The sequence below is a fragment of the Monodon monoceros genome, unplaced genomic scaffold (assembly GCF_005190385.1).
Source record: "Monodon monoceros isolate NGI ecotype Baffin Bay Population unplaced genomic scaffold, NGI_Narwhal_1 Super_Scaffold_5, whole genome shotgun sequence".
Lineage (NCBI taxonomy): Eukaryota > Metazoa > Chordata > Mammalia > Artiodactyla > Monodontidae > Monodon > Monodon monoceros.
This window is the reverse complement of record NW_021703782.1, coordinates 26,656,238-26,678,531: the sequence shown is the minus strand read 5'-3', so window position 1 is coordinate 26,678,531 and position 22,294 is coordinate 26,656,238. Positions and strand designations below refer to the sequence as shown.

At 40.3% G+C, this 22,294-nt stretch overlaps 1 protein-coding gene across 1 annotated transcript in view; it reads right to left on the bottom strand.

Moving 5' to 3' along the window:
- SLC35D2 (solute carrier family 35 member D2) overlaps window positions 1-22,294 on the bottom strand; it is a 78,136-nt gene that overhangs the window by 9,858 nt on the left and 45,984 nt on the right. The window contains exons 12-15 of the mRNA XM_029203444.1: window positions 16,483-16,561; window positions 15,842-15,924; window positions 14,230-15,107; window positions 12,924-12,980 (exon numbers count right to left, since the gene is read on the bottom strand). Of these exons, the coding sequence (XP_029059277.1) occupies window positions 15,005-15,107; window positions 15,842-15,924; window positions 16,483-16,561 (265 nt within the window). The 3' untranslated portion in view covers window positions 12,924-12,980; window positions 14,230-15,004. The remainder of the gene's footprint in view (window positions 1-12,923; window positions 12,981-14,229; window positions 15,108-15,841; window positions 15,925-16,482; window positions 16,562-22,294) is intronic.

Sequence of the window (22,294 nt, the reverse complement as noted above, 5' to 3'; positions counted from 1 at the left end):
TAAAATAAATCAGAACACTGGTTTTTGGTAGAGGCACAGTGATTGATTGGTTAGGGTCATAAGGAACTTTTCCATGGTGATGAGGTTGTTCTATATTTTGATATGTGTGTTCATGGGAGTACAACTTTATCAAAACTCATGTACAGTACAGTTAAGGTCTGTGTAATTTATTGAATGTAAATTGTACCTCAGTTTAAACAAATTTTATCCTACAGTTTTTTTTTTAAGGGTGGATAACTTAGCCTTCCATATTACCAGAAATGGAAGTATGTAGTAGTTCACTTGTGTGCTTGATTTTAAACCAAAGTTCCCACCTTTACTCCTTTTTTTTTTTTTTTTCTGTGCTGGGCCAGATCTTAGTTCCCCAACCAGGGATGGAACCCGTGCCCGTTGCAGTGGAAGCACGGAGTCCTAACCACTGGACCGCCAGGTAATTCCCCTACCTTTACTTTTCAACATCAAAAAATGTATTCAACTCCACTTAATAGATTGAGAAATTACCTGTCAATATCTGACTATGAATTCAGAAAAGACTTAAAATAAATTCGTATTTCACTATTCACAAGAGTACCTCAATGTATTTGAAAATTAAATTCTTCAATGTGGAGACCTGTTATTTTTTCCAGTCTGTTAGCTGTTTTCTTCCCACTGAAGAAATGCAACTGAATGTGTTATGTTATTATAGCAATAAACATTAACTGCAATGTAAAGCTTTTAAATACTTTTTTTTTTTGCGGTACGCGGGCCTCTCACTGCCGTGGCCTCTCCCGTTGCGGAGCACAGGCTCTGGACGCGCAGGCCCAGCGGCCATGGCTCACGGGCCCAGCAGCTCCGCGGCATGTGCGATCTTCCCGGATCGGGGCACGAACCCGTGTCCCCTGCATCGGCAGGCGGACTCTCAACCACTGTGCCACCAGGGAAGCCCTTAAATACTTTTTTTTATCTTTTAAAATTTTTTATTACACTTTTCATATTTTAAAAACAACTGTATAAGCTGGAAAGCCATCATAAGTATACTTACATCAGCAAATTTTTTTAATATTTGATTTTTTTTATTGAGGTATAATTGACATATAACATCATATTAGTTTCAGGTATACAACATAATGATTCAGTATTTGTACACAATGCAAAATAATCTACCACCATACATAAGTTACAAAATTTTCAAAAACTTTTTTCTTATGGTGAGATCTAGTCTCTTAGCAACTTTCAAATATGCAGTGCAGTATTATTAACTATAATCACCATGCTGTGCATTACATCTCCATAACTTATTTATTTTATAACTGGATGTTTTTATACCTTTTGACCCCATTTCACCCACCCCCACCCCACCACCTTGACAACCACCAACATGTTGGCTGTAAACACTTTATTTTTATAGTTCAATAAATGGTAACAAAAAATGTTCCTTGCCGTACATGTCTAGCAACTCTACATAGTATGGAGATAAAATAGTTCGAGAACTAGGCCTCTAGAACTGGAATCAAAAACTCAAATGCGTACAGTCAAGGCAGAGAAGTAACATAAATTAAGGAAGTAGGCCGGACACCTTAATTCTTAATTCTTTCAACACAGGCACAGAGTAGGTATAATTTCTATTTCCACAAACAAATAACAAACGTTGGCTCTCTTGATTCAGCTATCATTTTCCTCCTATCCTCTCAACTGTTTTAAGGAAACAACACTACAAGCACACTGGTGGAAGGCCAACATAGCCACACCACTGGCGACACAGAGAATGGTGGAGAACGTGGCAAAATTAAAAGTGCCCCCTCGACCTCGGTGCCAGCTGAGTGTTGTCCTGTGGAAATTCTGCCCCAGATGGCAGGTTGTGATTTCTTTCAACTGATGCTAGAAATCCAGTTTCTAATGTGAAATTTCTCAATTTTTATAAAAAGTTTTATTTAAATGACAGAGCAATATAAAGCAACAAACTCAAAAAACATTTTAACACTGCATAGACCTAAATAAAACATATCTCTAATCTCTAATTGCCCTTAGGACAATTTCCAGAGACCTTAAACGGTTTTTATAGTTTTTTCTACTTTCTCTCGTCTCACCGGAGAGTGGGCCCACAGAGCATCTCATGCTGCCGTCCCACCTATCCACAGACTTAACATCACGCTTCAGGTAAGCAGAATTTGAAGAACAAGGTTGGGTACTGTGACACAACTGACGAGACACATCTCTGTTCTGATCTTTGAATGAAGAGGATGTGGCAGTGAAGCCTAGGTATCCTGTCCCATTGTCTCTCCCTTCCCTTCCTTTTCCCTCTCTTTTCCTCCCCTTCCCCTCCCCTCTCCTCCCCTTCCTTTCCCTCTCCCTCTTTCTCCCTCTAGCTGCAGACAGTTGACCACACTGGCTGGAGGATGATACCTTCCCACCAGGTAGCAGATGTAAAAATTTCCCCGGGCTTATCTATACCCATCTAGGAGCAAGCCTCCACTGGTACTAAGGCCAAAAATGGAACAACTTCTCGAGGAAACATATTAATCTGGAATTTTTTCTTTCTCTCTAAGGCAGGGGTCCTTACTTTTTTCAGTGCCATGAACTACAACAGCAGTCTAGGGATGGCTACAGCCTCCTTCTCCAAATAATGTTTTTAAATACATGAAATAAAATACATAAAATTATAAAGAAAACCAGTTACCATAAAAAGTTACTGCAATATTTTCTAAATATGATGTACTAAAAATATTCTTCTTTATGAACATATTAAATAACAAGAACTAGTGGAGGCACTAATAACTACCAGAATACTGAGCAGCACATAAATGATTTTCTACAAAAACTATAAAGTGATATGAAACTATTTCAATTTCCATTGATAACAAAGTCACAAGCACAGCCAATATTACTGTGGTCTTGCCTACATTCAAATGAGAAGAAATGCTAAATTTTGGTTAGGGAAAATCAAGATGTATTCTTTCCCCATCCAAGTTCACCAGCCCACTAAATTCTGTGAACCCCAGGTTATGAACCCTTGGTACTAAAAATATGGTCTGGGCCAAAAGTCTGGGGTAGTGCTTCTCCAATCACCTGGGTTAAAATGCAGATTCCTATTCAGTGTGTGCACCCTGATATTCTGCATTTGTAACAAGCCCCTGGTAATGCGATGTTCTGGTCCAGGTCACAATGCAGAGAAAAGGTTCTGAGGCTTATCATGGGAGACCTCAACCTGGAGTGGAGGTGAGAGTCAGAGGCACACAGATGGTATTCCCTGACCGTGGGAGTCCCCAGGAATGGCTTGGGGTTTCTGGTTTCATCCTAAAGAGGCATGCTTTGTTTTACCATGTGCTTCAGTATTTAATGACAGAAAGAGAACTTGGACATTCTGAGCGCTGGGTGCCCTCAGTTTCCCAAAGCTACCACGGAATAGCAGCTACTGGTCAGCTAAATCGCTGACCCTTGGCAAGTCCCAGCACTCAAAATGTATGCACAGGTACACATATCCATTCACAGAAAACAGAAATTACTCACAAGTCATAAAAATGACTCACCAAGACTGAAAAGTTGACGCGATGATGCAAAAGGAAAAATGTCACTAAAGTCTCTGAAAGTATTGACATATGTACATTTGCCATTTTCCTGAGAGCACAGAAAATATATATAAATTAAAATAATATGTAATATATAAATATACAATAATAATAATATATAAAATATATAACTCCTCTCTAAACTAGGTTTCATTCTTTAGGCAAACTCAGCTGTCACAAAACTCCAATGCCCCTGTACTTGTACTTATATATCTAATATACAGAAAAATATTAAAACAGCAAGAAAAAGTCCAAGTTAACAAATGTCACTGTTTTTAGCAGTAAGCAAAATATCAAGAATATTAAACTAATTTTCCTTGTTCCATCCATAATAGTTTTTGGGGGGTTTTTTTTTGTTTTTTTTTTTGCGGTACGCGGGCCTCTCACTGTTGTGGCCTCTCCCGTTGCGGAGCACAGGCTCCGGACGCGCTGGCTCAGCGGCCATGGCTCACGGGCCCAGCCGCTCCACGGCATGTGGGATCTTCCCGGACCGGGGCACGAACCCATGTCCCCTGCATCGGCAGGCGGACTCTCAACCACTGTGCCACCAGGGAAGCCCCAGAATAGTTTTTATGTTTTTTTTTTTTTGTTTTTTTTTTTTAAGAAATCCAGAGACCTGGGGCACTGGGCTACATTTCTTCTTTAGCCTCCTTGGAACTCATGGATCCCTTTTGCACCACCTCTCTGCATCCAGCATTCTCAGCTAACCTTAATTCAAAAGCCAGATTGGCACTACCATCAACTTCCCACCACGGGAATCTGGTTCTGTAGAGGAAGAGCAGAAACTGCAAGTTTCAACCCAGCTGCAAGGACTGCCGGGCTGTTCTTAGGGTGCCCTCTGCTGGCCACACATAGAAGCAGAAGTCTTTCCACGCTGGTAAAAAGAAAGGGTCATTTAAGGCCAAGTATTTGAAGTGACTGCAAAAGAAAAACATTTAAGAACGAACCCCATTCCAAGGCATTCTGGCTATTAAAACAAAAGACTGACCATGTTAAGACTTTAGAAAAACACAAAAGCATCTTCCTTTAAGAATTCTAAAAATGAAAATTAGAAAAAAAATTTTTGCAAGAAAGCAAATCTTGTTTTTGTTTGTTTGTTTAATATTTATTTATTTATTTATTTTGCTGTGCCGGGTCTTAGCTGCGGCACGCGGGATCTTCGCTGAGGCATGAGGTATCTTTAGTTGGGCATGCGGGTTCTAGTTCCCTGACCAGGGAATGAACCCGGGCTCCCTGCATTTGGAGTGTGGAGTCTTAACCACTGGACCACCAGGGAAGTCCCTGTTTTTGTTTTGTCACTGAAAAAAATGAGTTGATGTTTACATTTTTCAAGTCTTACCACTTTTGGTCCCTGGGTCTCAGAAATGATGTTGATGATGCAAGAGAAGGTGGTTACACAGTTTGGGAGCCCCAAGGTAATGCTCTAGAAGCCTTTTAAAAGTAAACTGAGGGCTTCCCTGGTGGCGCAGTGGTTGAGGGTCCGCCTGCCGATGCAGGGGACACGGGTTCGTGGCCCGGTCTGGGAAGATCCCACATGCCGTGGAGCGGATGGGCCCGTGAGCCATGGCCGCTGAGCCTGCGCGTCCGGAGCCTGTGCTCCACAACGGGAGAGGCCACAACAGTGAGAGGCCCGCATACTGCAAAAAAAAAAAAAAAAAAAAAAAGTAAACTGAAACAGGGGGCAGAGTCAAGATGGCAGAGTAGGAGGACATGGAGTTTGTATCTCCTCACAGGCAGCCTTCCAAGCGAGCACCTACTGGGCACTTGTGGGAGACTTCAGACACCTAAAGGGACGGGAGGAATCCCCACGCAACCAGGTAGGACGTGGAAGGGAAGGAGCGGGGGAAGAAGGGTGGAGGCAGGATTGGACCAGTGCCCCTACAGAGAGACTGCAGGAGAAGAGATATTCCCCCACTCAGAGGGGCCCACTCACAGTGAGGGGATCAGCGGGAATGGAGAGGGACCTCTGAGGGATCATGGGATCAGAGGGGAAAGTGGCCAGGATCTCCCTTGCGTGCTTAGGCCCCAGCAAGCCTGCTGGGGTCCCAGGCCTGGGTGTCCCCAAAGCCCACTCCGGCCACATGGGTCCTGGGCCTGAGGCCCCCTCAAAGCCCCCTCTGACAGCACAAGTCCCAGGCCTGAGCCCCACCCCCACCAAGGCCTCCTCTGGCTCTACAGGTCCAGGAGGGCCAAGCGCTGCCCCCCTTCCAAGGCTCCTCCTGCTGTGCTGGCCCCTGCGGGCATGCCTGTGGAGGCCTGCACCCCAGCTGGCCGGTGCAGGCACGTGTGCTCCAGGCCAGCTTCAGGAGCAGACGCTGGTGAAAGGAATGTGCACAGAGGTGGGTTGACGTGCCGGGTCCTGAGGCCTAACTAGAGGTCTTTGAGGCCCTACTGGGGTGGTGGGGGTTGGCTGTGTGTCACCGTGGGGGCAAGGACACAGAGCAGAGGCACCAGGGAATGTTTTTTTTCTTATTTTTTTTATTCTTATCTTTTAATTTTTTATTTTATTTTATTTTTTGCTGTTGTGGTTCTGTTTTGCCTTCTTGTTGTTATTTCATTTTCATTTCTATTTTTCTAATGTATTTTTTATTTTTCTAACTTTATTTTTTATTCTTTGTTATCATTCTGTTCTTTTTTGTTTGTTGTTGTTGTTGTTGTTTTTTGCTGTGCCATGCAGCTTGCAGGGTCTTGGCTCCCAGGCTGGGGGTTGGGCCTGAGCTCCTGTGGTGGGAGTACTGAGTCCAAGCCACTGGACTAACAGTGAACTTAAGGCCCCAGGGAATATTAATCAGTGTGAGGTCTCCCAGAAGTCCTCATCTCAGCACCAAGACCCAGCTCAACCCAACTGCCTGCAAACTCCCGTGCTGGACATCTCAGGCCAAACAACCAGCAAGACAGGAACACAGCCCCACTCATCCAAAAAAAAGTGAAATGACAAAAAAAATATGTTCTAGATGAAGAAGCAAGGTAAAAGCCTACAAGACCAAATAAATGAAGAGGAAATAGGCAATCTACCTGAAAAAGAATTCAGAGTAATGATACTAAAGATGATCCAGAATCTCGGAAATAGAATGGAGGAACAGATCGAGAAGATACAAGAAATGTTTAACAAGAACCTAGAAAAACTAAAGAACAAACAATCAGTGATGAACAACACAATAACTGAAATGAAAAATACAATAGAAGGAATCAATAGCAGAATAACTGAGGCAGAAGAACGAATAACTGAGCTGGAAGATAGAATGGTGGAAATAACTGCCAAGGAGCAGAATAAAGAAAAAAGAATGAAAAGAAATGAGGACAGTCTAAGAGACCTCTGGGACAATACTGAATGCACCAACATTCGAATTATAGGGGTCCCAGAAAAAGAAGAGAAAGAGAAAGGGTCTGAGAAAATATTTGAAAAGATTATAGTTGAAAACTTCCCTAACATGGGAAAGGAAATAACCACCCGAGTCCAGGAAGCACAAAGAGTCCCATACAGGTCAAACCAGAAGAGAAACACACTGAGACACATATTAACCAAACTAACAAAAATTAAACTCTAAACTCAAAGAAAAAATATTAAAAGCAGCAAGGGAAAAGCAAACATACAAGGGAATCCCCATAAGGTAATGAGCTGACTTTTCAGCAGAAACTCTGCAGGCAAGAAGGGAGTGGCAGGATATATTTAGAGTGTTGAAAGGAAAAAACCTGTAACCAAGATTACTCTACCCAGCAAGGATCTCATTCAGATTCGATGGAGAAATAAAAAGCTATACAGACAAGCAAAAGTTAAGAGAATTCAGCACCACCAAACCAGCTTTACAACAAATGCTAAAAGAACTTCTCTAGGTGGAAACACAAGAGAAGGAAAAGATCTACAAGAACAAACACAAAACAATTAAGAAAATGGTAATGGGAAAACACACATTGATAATTACCTTAAATGTGAACGGATTAAACACTCTGACCAAAAGGCATAGACTGGCTGAATGGATACAAAAACAAGATCCGTATATATGCTGTCTACAAGAGACCCACTTCAGACCTAGGGACACATACAGACTGAAAGTGAGGGGATGGAAAAAGATATTCCATGCAAATGGAAATCAAAAGAAAGGTGAAGTAGCAATACTCATATCAGATGAAATAGACTTTAAAATAAAGGCTGTTACAAGACACAAGGAAGGACACTACATAATGATCAAGGGATCGATCCAAGAAGGTATAACAATTGTAAATATTTATGCACCCAACATAGGAGCACCTCAATACATAAGGCAAATGCTAACAGCCATAAAAGGGGAAATCGACAGTAACACAATAATAGTAGGGGACTTTAACACTCCACTTTCACCAATGGACAGATTATTCAGACAGGAAATTAATAAGGAAACACAAGCTTTAAATGACACAACAGACCAGACAGACTTAATTGATACTTATAGGACATCCAAAAGCAGGAGAATATACTTTCTTCTAAAGCACACATGGAACATTCTCTAGGATAGATCACATCTTGGGTCAAAACTCTAGCCTTGGTAAATTTAAGAAAATTGAAATCATATCAAGCATCTTTTCCAACCACAACACTATGAGATTAGGAATCAATGACAGGTGTGGACTTCCCTGGTGGCGCAGTGGTTAAGAATCTACCTGCCAATGCAGGAGACACGGGTTCTATCCCTGGTCTGGGAAGATCCCACATGCCGCTGAGCAACTAAGCCCGTGTGCCACAACTACTGAGCCTGCGCTCTAGAGTCTGCGAACCACAACTACTGAGCCTGCAAGCCACAACTACTGAAGTCTGTGTGCCCTAGAGCCCATGCTCCACAACAAGAGAAGCTATCACAATGAGAAGCCCACGCACCACATCAAAGAGTAGCCCCCACTTGCCGCAACTAGAGAAGGCCCGCATGCAGCAGTGAAGATGCAACACACCAAAAATAAAAAATATATAACTAAAAAAAAAAAGAAGAAAAAACCAAACACATGGAGGCTAAACAATATACTACTAAATAACCAAGAGATCACTGAAGAAATTCAAAAAGGAAATCAAAAATTATCTAGAGAAAAATGACAATGAAAACACAATGACCCAAAACCTATGGCATGCAGCAAAAGCAGTTTTAAGAGGGAAGTTTATAGCAATACAAGCCTACCTCAAGAAACAAGAAAAATCTCAAATAAACAATCTAGTCTTACACCCCAAGGAACTAGAGGAAGAAGAACATACAAAACCCAGAGTTAGTAGAAGGAAAGAAATCATAAAGATCAGAGTAGAAATAAATGTAATAGAAACAAAGAAAACAATAGCAAAGATCAATAAAACTAAAAGCTGGTTCTTTGAGAAGATAAAATCGATAAACCATTAGCCAGACTCATCAAGAAAAAGAGTGAGAGGACTCAAATCAATAAAATTAGAAATGAAAAAGGAGAAGTTACAACAGACACCGCAGAAATACAAAGCATCCTAAGAGACTACTACAAGCAACTATATGCCAATAAAATGGACACCCTGGAAGAAATGGACAAATTCTTGGAAAGGTATAACCTTCCAAGACTGAACCAGGAAGAAACAGAAAATATGAACAGACCAATCACAAGTAATGAAATTGAAACTGTGATGAAAAATCTTCCAACAAACAAAAGTCCAGGACCAGATGGCTTCACAGGCAAATTCTATCAAACATTTAGAGAAGAGCTAACACCCATTCTTCTCAAACGCTTCCAAAAAAGTGCAGAGGAAGGAACACTCCCAACCTCATTCTACATGGCCACCATCACCCTGATAGCAAAACCAGACAAAGATATCACAAAAAAGAGAAAATTACAGACCAATATCACTGATGAACATATACACAAAAATGCTAGCAAACAGAATCCAACAACATATTAAAAAGATCATACACCATGATCAACTGGGATTCATCCCTGGGATGCAAGGATTCTTCAATACACACGAATCAGTCAGTGTGATACACCATATTAACAAATTGAAGAGTAAAAACCATGTGATCCTCTCAATAGATGCAGAAAAAGCTTTTGACAAAATTCAACACCATTTATGATAAAAACTCTCCAGAAAGTAGGCATAGAGGGAACCTACCTCAACATAATAAAGGCCATATATGACAAACCCACAGCAAACATCATTCTCAATGGTGAAAACCTGAAAGCATTTCCACTAAGATCAGGAACAAGACAAGGATGTCCACTCTCACCAATATTATTCAACATAGTTTTGGAAGTTTTAGCCACAGCAATCAGAGAAGAAAAGGAAATAAAAGGAGTCCAAATCGGAAAAGAAGCAAAACTGTCACTGTTTGCAGATGACATGATACTATACATAGAAAATCCTAAAGATGCTACCAGAAAACTACTAGAGCTAATGAATGAATTTGGTAAAGTTGCAGGATACAAAATTAATGCACAGAAATCTCTTGCATTCCTATACACTAACAACAAAAGATCGGAAAGAGAAATTAAGGACACAATTCCATTTACCATTGCAACAAAAAGAATAAAATACCTAGGAATAAAGCTACCTAAGGAAGCAAAAGACCTGTACTCAGAAAACTACAAAATACTGATGAAAGAAATCAAAGATGACACAAACAGACGGAGAGATATATCATGTTCTTGGATTGGAAGTATCAATATTGTGAAAATGAGTACCCTATCCAAAGCAATCTACAGATTCAATGCAATCCCTATCAAATTACCAATGGCATTTTTCACAGAATTAGAACAAAAAATTTTACGATTTGTATGGAAACACAAAAGACCCCAAATAGTCAAAGCTACCTTGAGAAAGAAAAACAGAGCTGGAGGAATATCAGGCTCTCTGACTTCAGACTATACTATAAAGCTACAGTGATCAAAATCCCTACAGTGGTAGCGACTTCCCTGGTGGCACAGTGGTTGAGAATCTTCCTGCCAATGTAGGGGACATGGGATATCCCTGGTCCGGGAAGATCCCACATACCAGAGAGCAACTAAGTCCGTGCACCACAACTACTGAGCCCGAGTGGTCACAACTACTGAAGCCCGTGTGCCTAGAGCCCATGCTCCACAACAAGAGAAGCCACCGCAATGAGAAGCCTGTGCACCACAACAAAGAGTAATCCCCACTTGCTGCAACTAGAGAAAGCCCACGTGCAGCAACAAAGACCCAATTCAGCCAAAAATTAATTAATTAATTAATTAATTAAAAAAGAAAAGAAAAGAAAAGAAAGACAGTATGGTACTGGCACAAGAAGTATAGATCAATGGAACAGGGTAGAAAGCTCAGAGATAAACCCACGTACCTATGGTCACCTAATCTATGACAAAGGAGGCAAGAAAATACAATGGAGAAAAGACAGCCTCTTCAATAAGTGGTGCTGGGAAAACTGGATAGCTACATGTAAAAGAATGAAATTAGAACACTACCTAACACCATACACAAAAATAAACTCAAAATGGATTAAAGACCTAAATGTAAGACCGGACACTATATAAAACTCTTAGAGGAAAACATAGAAGAACACTCAATGACATAAATCACAGCAAGATCTTTTTTGACCCACCTCCTAGAATAATGAAAATAAAAACAAAAATAAACAAATGGGACCTAATGAAACTGAAAAGCTTTTGCACAGCAAAGGAAACCATAAACAAGAGGAAAGGACAATACTCAGAATGGGAGAAAATATTTGCAAACGAAGCAACTGACAAGGGATTAATCTCCAGAATATACAAACAGCTCATGCAGCTCAATATCAAAAAAACAAACAACCCAATCAAAAAATGGGCAGAAGACCTAAACGGACATTTCACCAAAGAAGACACACAGTTGGCCAAGAGGCACATGAAAAGATGCTCAACACCACTAACTATTAGAGAGATGCAAATCAAAACTACAATGAGGTATCTCCTCATACCAGTTAGAGTGGCCATCATCAAAAAATCTACAAACAATAAATGCTGGAAAGGGTGTAGGGAAAAGGGAACCCTCTTGCACTGTTGGTGGGAATGTAAATTGAGACAGCCAGTATGGAGAACAGTATGGAGGTTCCTTAAAAGACTAAAAATAGAACTACCATATGACCCAGCAATCCCCTTACTGGGCATATACCCTAAGAAAACCATAATTCAAGAAAACACATGCACCCCAATGTTCACTGGAACACTATTTACAACCGCCAGGACTTGGAAGCAACTGAAATATCCATCGCCAGATGAATGGATAAAGAAGATATGGTACATATATACAATGGAATATTACTCAGCCATAAAAAGGAATGAAATTGGGTCATTTGTAGAGATATGTATGGACCTAGAGACTGTCATACAGAGTGAAATAAGTCAGAAAGAAAAAACAAGTATTGTATATTAAGGCATATATGTGGAATCTAGAAAAATGGTACAGATGAACGTATCAGCAAAGCAGAAATAGAGACACAGACGTAGAGAACAAACGTATAGACACCAAGGGGGGAAAGGAGGAGTGGGATGAATTGGGAGATTGGGACTGACATATATACACTACTATGTATAAAGTAGATAACTAATGAGAACCTGCTGTATAGTACAGGGAAATCTACTCGGTGCTCTGTGGTGACCTAACGGGAAGGAAATCCAAAAAAGAGGGGATATATGTATACATATAGCTGATTTACTTTGCTGTACAACAGAAACTAACACAACATTGTAAAGCAATTATACCCCAATTTAAAAATAAACTGAAAAAATAAAGAACTCCTACAACTCAACAACAAAAGAACAAACAACCCTATTCAAAAATGGGCAAAGGATTTGAATAGACATTTCTCCAAAGAATATGTACAAATGGCCAACAAGCACATGAGAAGATGCTCAACATCACTAACCATCAGTGAAATGTAAATCAAAACTACAATGAGCGGGCTTCCCTGGTGGTGCAGTGGTTGAGAGTCCGCCTGCCGATGCTGGGGACACCGGTTCGTGCCCCGGTCCAGGAGGATCCCACATGCCGCAGAGCGGCTGGGCCCGTGCGCCACGGCCGCTGAGCCTGCGTGTCCGGAGACTGTGCTCCACAACGGGAGAGGCCACAACAGTGAGAGGCCCACGTACCGCAAAAAAAAAAAAAAAAAAAAAACTACAATGAGGTATCACTTCACACCCATTAGCACACCTACTACTACTACTACCAAAAAAAAAAAAAAAAAAGGAAACAAGTGGTGAGGATGTGGAGAAACTGGAATCCCCGTGCACTGTTGGTGGGAATATAAAATGGTGCAGCTGTGGTCCATGTGTTACCATGAAAAACAAACGATGGGGTTTGGAGAGCTTCCAGTTGATGAACACACTGATGTGCTGGGAGCTGGGCACACCTGGAGGAGTCGTGAAAGCGCCAAACCATTTCCCGCATACCTTGTCCTATGCATTTCTTCCCTTTGGCTGTTCCTGAGTCGTATGCTTCATAATAAACTGGCAATAGAGAGTAAAGCACTTCCCTGAGTTCTGTGAGCCATTCTAGCAAATTATTAAACCCGAGGAAGAGGGTGTGGAGACCCCAGATTGATGGTTAGTTGGTCAGAAGCACCATTCACAACCTGGGACTTGGGTTTGGCATCTGAAGTAGGGGGCAGTCTTGGGGAACTAAGCCCTTAACCTGTGGGGTCTGTGCTAACTCTGGGTACTTAGAGTCTGCATTTAATTGTAGGACCCCTAGTTGGTGTCCAAAGAGTTGGAGAATTGCTTAATGTGAGGGAAAGGTCCCACACATTTGGCATCAGAAGTGCTCTGTGTACAGAGGAAACAAGTTTCCTTTTACTATCTGAAAGAACTGAAAGCAGGGTCTCAAAGACATATTTGTGCACCCATGTTCATAACACGATTATACACAAACAGCCAAGAGGTAGAAGCAATCCAAGTGTCCACTGACAGACGAATGGATGAACAAAATGCGGTATATCCATATGATGGAATATTATTTAGTCTTAAAAAGGAAAGAAATTCGGACACATGCTGCAACATGGATGAAACTTGATGATATTATCCTAAGCGAAATAAGCCAGCTACTGAAAGATAAATATTGTGTGATTCTACTTTTATGAGGTACCTACAGTAGTCACATTCATAGAGAAAGAAAGTAGAATGGTGGTTGCCAGGAGCTGGGGAAAGGGAGGAATGGGGAATTATTGTTTAATGGGTATAGAGTTTCAGTTTTGCAACATGAAAAAGTTCTGGAGATTGGCTACAAAACAGTGTGCATATGCTTAACACTACTGAAGTGTACACTTAGAAATGGTTACGATGGTAAATTTTATGTTATGTGTATTTTACAATTAAAATTTTTTAAATGTTAAAGTAAATTGAAACATGTCAACAGAATCATTTCTTCATTTGCTGCTCTGTCCATCTGGCTCAGCTTCTATAAACTTAGAAAGTCAGAGTGGCAGGGATTTGGAGACACAGTTCCATTTTAAAGATTAAAAAATGGAGGCGACAGTGGCAAGGTGACCTGTGAAGGTCTTGGTATGTTAGCAGTGAAGACAAGACTAGAAAGAAGAGCTCCTGACTGGCCCCCTCCAGACGGGGGCCCTACCCCGCACCACAACCCCGACGGGGACAGTCCATTTCTTGATGGAGATGATAATAACTCTCATCCAAACCGGGGTTCCTTCCCACGCACCACTGGTCTGGTGGATCAGGCAAGCCCAGGAAAAAAATGTACCTTGGTTAAAGTCCGTATGATCTGAATTTCAAAGCCCCTGAACAAACCTGGAAGGAGAAGAGGAGAGAAATACGACCAACTTAAATGTTGACAGGGCACACTGAGTATTGTTTTTTCCACTGAGTTATTTTGTAATTTTTCCCAACATGAGCCTTAAAAGGAATATTACCCTTCAAGGCAGACTGAATAAATGACCTACTGTTTTTCTGCCTGTCTACAATAATATCACAGTATGAGGTATGCATATAAATTATTTTTTATTTTACTTTGATGATTGGGAAAAGATACCAACATATAAGATCAAATCAAAGCTGGCAAATAACTCTACTGGCAGTTAAGTGGCTGATTTTATGAAAATAAAGACATGTCTGTTTAAACCAAAAAAATGTTGCCGCTGGCACTCTGCTTTGGCTGGGACCTTTGAAATTAAGGCCAAGGTGCTGATAAGCACCCTCACAGCATCGGCCTCCTTTGAAGCACTCGCAGTACCTGGAACAGCACACAGATGTGCGGTCCACGCAAGTGCCTTGGAAACAATCCCTCTCACCAGTGGTTTATTTTGAGAAGATTCACTTTCAGCTGGTAAGGCTTTGCCCGGATACATTTCTCAGGGCTGATGGTGGCTCCTCATGCAGCACGTGATGTAGATTCTCTTTGCATTTTGCAGACATTCCTGTTGTGCCTTAACCAGGGGTGAGTGCCACAACCAAAACAGCTGGGAATATTCCCTCATTCCCCCCAGTCTGCAAGCCAGTCTGCAATTCTGCCCCAGGTTCTAGCCCTTCAAATCTTGAGGGATGTTTTCTTCGTCCACAGGTTGTTTAGGTTTTAACTGGCTGTTTAAAGTTAAAAAGGAATATCTCAAGCCCCCTGCCATGCTGAAAGGAGAATAAAAAAGAGTGAAAATAAATTCCATAGATGGTACAACCAACAGTTACTGACATCTTTACAAATACAGTCAACTTAATTTTTTTGATAACTTGGCTGTTTGTTTCTTTTTCTTTATCTTATTGAGGTATAGGTGATTTACAATGCAGTCAGCTTAATTTGAAGGGAATTATTGAGCCCCCTGTTTTACTTCCTCAAATTTGTGTATTAATCGATGAGAATTAACCCTCTTATTTACAAATCTGTGGGGGCAGAAAAAGAGCAGATCAAGTCTAATAGAGAAACTTGGAGAAAAAATAAGCACTTGGTTATTACTTGAATAAACTATACAGTATTATCCTAAAATAGTGTCCCACCTCTGAGACCCCAAAATGCCTTTCAAAAGTATCTTAGTCACTCCTCCCAATATCCTTAGCACATGGCGCTTCAATGGAGCACAGATTTAGTGAGGCCCATTCACAAAAGGAAGACACACAACTTAAGGGCTTTTCTGAGAGGAGGAAACAGAAAATTCGATCTCAACCCTTTGAATTTTCATTACAAGTCCCCATGGTCCACATGAAAGAGTATGTCATAAAAAGAGATGAACTGAATGATTTAAGTAAATTTTATCCTAGAAATTGTAAAGTCAAAACACCTCCTGCCCTTTCACTTATAACATATTAATCAGGCTTTTAAAAATTCATATTTTACTAAAATGAGTTCATTTAAAAATCCCACTTACCAAATATTTAACCCTACAAAGTTTAATACGGAGAAAATGTAGTCTCCACCTACTAACATTCCAATGTAGGCAACGGATACGTTCTGCAGAAAAAGAGAGGATTAATGATTTTAAAAGTAAAGGCTTTAGGGGGAAAACTCATATATATAGTGAAACCTGAAACTAAATACTGTAGTTACTATTCATTAGTGTGTGTTCAAATGCATGTACACACACGCAGCATACACACCAGTCCCAGAGTTAATCACCTTATAATTGAGCATAGATCTAGGCTGAAAACAGTTCTTCACAAGAATTCCCTTTCTTAGTCAGCAAGGTTCTCCCAGAAAACCAAACTGTAGATCACAAGGTATCTTAGCACAGAAATTTGGTATTTTTTTCAGCTATTTCACTTGGTTTTCCCAGACCATCCTTTCCCACCATTCCCAATTTAAGTCATAATTTGTCTCTTCCTTTTAAATTAGCAAGTCTTCCCTCTGTTTTGTGGATTAGGAGATTAGAAGACCTAAGGAGGGATCACCCAGGCACAGCTGAAAATATCACAAGCCTCCATTCTTACTACAGCACGGATAATAACAACAATAAAGTCAAACGGTCAATTTCCCAATTTGGTTGTGCATTTCGAGGCTTCAACCACTTACCTTGATGGCTCCAACCACCGCCGTCGTCAGGGCCGAATTGTAATAGCTGCACAAAAGTGTGGAGTACATCAACAGAAACCTGGGGCAAGGAAGAAAACACTTGAGTGTGCCTTACTGGTCTGGGTAATAAACAGATTAAGAAGAGCCAGTAAGTGGCCCACACAGGCATTTTAAACAAATAAAAAAGAAAAACACACCATAAAGATTAAAAAATACCTACATCTTAAAACATCTCAATAATTCGATATTTTCAGGAAAATGGTCCAGTTGTGCATTAGCCAAACTTTCTACCTTAGGTGTCCTTTTCATTTTGTCTGTGCATTTTCCATCAGTGTTTCCACAAGAAGGGGATAAGGACAATGAGATTTTTTAAGTGATCTGAAACCTTTCGCTTAACAGATGTTACAACAGTGGGTTTCAGTCCTCTCTGTGCATCAGAATCACCTGGTGCACTTTTAACACCATGATGCCTGGCAGAGGGCCTCCAACTGGTTTGAGGTGGGGACCCAGCCATATGCCATATCAAAGCTCTATGGATGATTCTAATGTGCAGCCAGTTCTGAGAACCACTGGTGTTAGCAGGGAAAACCAGCTGCAATGATTGCTAGCTTTGGACAAAGAAGATTTAAATAATGGATTCCACATGCCAGTGGTACTCCTGTACCTTATTACTAAAGTTAATCTGACAGGCATTCAACACTGACCAGTATATTGACACTTGTCAACAAAATGACTACAGAATCATGACCAAACAACCAGATAAGAAAATATACATATACACAGGAATGTAGAATTCAATCAGAGATAAAGAAATATATTCATTTCACTCAAGTAGTAATGAAAATTAGCTGTAACCTAGCTGGGGTGCAAAATTTCATCCACTGGAATCAGATGATTAAATGTTGAAAGAGGTTACAATAAAAACTGGTTGAGAATGAGACTGGAAAGATACTGAGAGAGCATAAGATGTATTGGATTTTAAAGCTAAACACCAGTTAGAAGGCATGAGCTTGGGAACTGTACTCTAAGAAAGGGCTCAGCCCCTAAGCATTAGGGAGACTCCCCCTGGGGCAATTTAGCACCCAGTCCCAGGTCCAGGACCAAACTTCTGATTGTTAATAACAGAATCTAGATCACAAACAGTAACCATTTTTGTCCTGAGTATGTTCATTACCAGGGATGATAGAGAAAAAATATTAGAGATAACATACGTCAAGCTGAGGAATAAACTCAATTACAAACAAATTCTGTAATCTTCAAAATAATGTCTGTCTTTGTTATTAAGGTAATTACAATAATTTGGCAAGTTAGAGAATCCAACATCTTGGTCTTTGTGGCTTGTATTTAAAATGTGCAATTGATATTAAATTTGCAATTTTCACTTGAATGGGATAAGAAAATCTAAGTCTGTACACAGTATTCAAATGTTTAAAAGAAGCTGATTTACCACATTGCCAAGTTTGGTTTATTAGATTTCAAAGAGTTGCTAGGCTTGTAAAGCAACCTGGCCCATCAGCTTCTCTAGGGCCTTATTAAGGCTTGGAATTGCTGGAAAAATCAGGTAAATTACATTTGTAAATCACATTTTAAATATTTAATTCTTTTTTAATTCACTAAGTTGTAAACAAGACTGATTTACAGTAAATTATTTAGGAGATTTCAATCAGTTAAACTCGGGTTAACAAACCATTAATCAAATAATGAAAGTAAATATTCTTATGTTAGTATAAAAATTACTAGCTTTATAAATAGAGCAAGAATATTTATAAATTGGCTTAAGAAAATCTAAGTTTTTTTTTAATTTTTACAATTTTAATAAATTCAACATTAATTTAGAGTCCCAGGGAACTATAAATAATCCAACTTATGCATAAAATGAAAAGATTAAAAAACTCAACCTGGTGTTACTTGGTGCCTGCTCTGCTGGGCCTGGGTAGTAAGAGTATATAAACCCACAGCATCTGCCCTGAAGGAGCTAAGAGTCTAATAAAATAACAGAGATCACAACTCCCAGGAGGGGCCCAACCCAATTTCCAGGACACAGAAAAGCTTCCTGCAGGCTTCCTAAACTGGAGCGCAGCCTTAAACCCAGAACAGTCATGAATATCCTTTATGTCCTATTTTTGCTTAAAATTTCCTACTCCAGGGTTTCCAATCATGCAATGTTTTCTTCATTCCACATTTTAGCGAAACCACCTTGGCCAATATCCATCTAGCCTGAGTGTGGGCCACTAGGACACTCACCCACCAGCTGGGCTGAGCGAGGGGAGGAGTCCCTGTCTCCAGCCTCCTGGGGGAGTTTGAATTAGAGGCAGTCCTCCTAAGTGACAGATGGCATCTGACACAGGAACAGCCACTTTCTGCAGACAGAAAGGCTGCACTTCTCAGTATACCACCTGGGTGTCCCCAGAGAGGGTAACTATAAAATGACGAGGATCAAAGGAGTGTATTAAAACTTTTTCTAAGAAACATGATTTACTTCTATACGCAAATATGCACCTACACCGTCCTTTGGCTAAGACCAAGGTTCTGAATTAAAAGACCCTCCATTAACTCAATGCAAAGGAAACCACTTTTAACACCAAAAATGTCAACCTCCACATGACAGCTTTGATTTTAGCATCTGTGAATTAATAAAATGTAAAGATATTCAGCACTGCTGAATTCTCATTACATTTCTGCCATTACGTACTTATAAAATCGTACTTATCATCTGTGTACATCTGAAAAATAATGGCACATACAAAAGATACACATTTATTCAGACAACAGATACCAGCTGGTGTTTTGGCTTATAGGGCCCCAAGGGATGGAGGTACCCATGTGAAAACCCCTGAACCAGAACCCTTGCTCAAAGGTTTCTTCCTGTTTCTGAAAAATAACACAAAAAATAACTGATTAACCCAAAGTTGGACGGCACACTCGTGGGAGTCACAAGCAGAACTCAAATGGCCTTGTTTACAACTTGTTGCTGGTTACCATTCCATGTACAAGCATACATAGAAGTCCAACACAAATGTTCAAATAATAAAATGCTACTTTTACACTCCTTCCACCAACCACAATTGTACCCAAGCACATTACTCTCTTATTTCAGATTTCAAAGAATTTCAAGTAATCTCATCTTGCCCATCTCTGGTAAGAACTCTCTCCTACCCCAGACCTCAGTGGTGTGCCAGGGAAGCCAAAGTCATGGGAAAAATATGATCTATTTTCCTGGAGCATCGATTTTACGCTACAATTTGGTTTGTTGGGAAATGATGGAAATATCTACACTCTTTGAAGGTTCTGTCACTCCTGTGTCCAAGCAATCAGCAGAATCCTATTTTGTCTTGGACCCTACATCTTGGCAGGATCAGTGAAGGTTCAAAGAATAGAACATTTTTTATGCTGTGAGTAGGGAAAATTGATACATTTGTGTTTCTATTAAGGAATATATTACTGCTTCAGTGAGATCAAAGAGGCTGCTACTAGGGCAGAAACAGATTAGGGTAATTGCCTCCAGGGCTTAGGGGCTGGTGCCAGATGCTGGTGTGAATGAACCAGAACCTGTCACTTCTCGGCAAGATTAAAAAGAACAGCAGAGCTAGCTTTCTAAAATCTAGTTTGTCAACTTAAATTTCAGTCTTATTTTACCTCTACCTGCATTAAATTATCGTGGCTCCCACAATCCAGTTTACCTGCCTGATGCAATTTCACTTCATCATATGCTTTATTTACAAACTCTTGACTACAAATAGCATTTCTTAAAGCTGAGTCATTCACCGTGACTCAGAAGAAAAGTCTGCTCTTTTCACCATTCCACTGGCTTCTTAACATACAGTTCTAAAGTGTTATAATTTTTAAATTATATTTTCAACTCCGGATAGAGGGTTGGTGGTCAGAGAAAGCAAGTTTGAAATGCAAACTTTAAAGCAGTGAAAATAAGAAAGAAGCTGAGAGAGAGTTCTCTGGAGTCAAGGGTTGGAACACGCACATGTTAGTCCTGAGGCTCCTTGAGCATGAACCGAAGAAAAGGGACAGCCAGTTCCAGCTGTTCTGAAAAGCAAGGATATGCTCAGAAGCTTACAATGGTTTCTATCACTGCAAAGAAGCAAGTGACCTAATCATCGTGTCCTCTGAGTGAGAAACTGTAAGAAAGCAGGATTCCGAAAAATGCACCATGCCAAAATGGAAGTTTCCTTCTAGAGCAGTTTCAGAATTAAAACATGGCGGTTGAAGATGAAGTAGACATAACAGAAGAAAAACTATTGAAGTCATGGGCTATAGGCAGAACCAAATCTGTCTGGGGTGAAAAAGGACAGCCAAACTGAACAGGCTGGGCTCAGAAATAGAAATATTAACAACAAAAACAATAGTTAACACTTACTGAACATTTTCTATATGTCTACACTAAGGGCTCTTTACTCATTCAATCCACATAACCTTATAAATTAGCTACATTACATCATTGTTCCCATTTTAAAGATAAGGGAATTGAGGCTCAGAGAGGGTAGATAACTTGTCCAAGGACCCAGAGCTAAAAAGTGGCAAAGCCAGGATTCAAATCTAGGCCATCTGATTCCAGAGTACAGGCACCTGTTAGAATGATGCCATGATTTTAGTGTCCTCAAAAGACCCACTTAAAAAACTGAGATCTACCTAGTTTTTACCCTGAAAGTTGTAGAATCTGAAATATTAATATTTATTTATTAATTTTTAATTAAAAAAATTTTAATTTTTTTATTTATTTTTAATTTATTTTTAATTTTTAATTACTATGCCTTTATGACATTTTTACATGCAAAATGACTACTGATAAAATACTGATTAAGAACTTTTATCAAGAGAGTATTTGTTTTCTAGGAAGCACATTATTAATTGGAAAAAAAGGCATGTAGTTGTAGATAAATAGGGTCAAGATTCTGACAAAGAAGCCCCAGAAGTGCCAGCTCAGGCACTGCCCACCCCACCACTCACTGCAGACAGCTGACATCAAAGGGTTTACTTCTTGGGACTTCCCTGGTGGCACAGTAGTTAAGAATCCGCCTGGCAATACAGGGGGCACAGGTTCGAGCCCTGGTCCAGGAAGATCCCACATGCCGTGGAGCAACTAAGCCCGTGCGCCACAACTACTGAGCCTGCGTGCCACAACTACTGAGGCCCGCGTGCTCTAGGGCCCGCGTGCTGCAACTACTGAAACCCACGTGCCTAGAGCCCGTGCTCTGCAACAAGAGAAGCTACCACAATGAGAAGCCCACGCATCACGATGAAGGGTAGCTCCCACTCACCACAACCAGAGAAAGCCCGCCCATAGCAAAGAAGACCCAACACAGCCAAAAATAAAATTAAAAAAAAAAAAAAAAAAAAAGGTTTACTTCTTGATTTCCTTCATGGAATGGCTAAATAGTAAAGTGCAAGTGAAAAAAACAGACAAAACAAAACAAAAATATTATCAAATTTATAATGACCTGAGATAAAACTAAAACTTGGCTCTGCTGTTCACAGGTGAACATGGGCTTAGGCAAGGAAACGTGCTGGTCTGAGTTTGTGTGATATGGGTTGACTTTCTTTTAATTGTAATGGGGGGAAAAGGATGATTTCACAAAGGGTAACTCACAAACACAGCTTAGTAGATTTTTTTCAAAGTTGTATGTTCTCAGTCAACAACTGGGAAAACTACAAATATCTTACTACACTTAGGCATCCAACGATGGCTGCCTAAGTACTGAGAGCACTTAGTACTCACCCACTGCCAAACAACCAATGCCTGAAAGAACACATTATTTGAGAGACTGTTGGTTTTGCAACAGGCACAAGAGATTGCCTAATA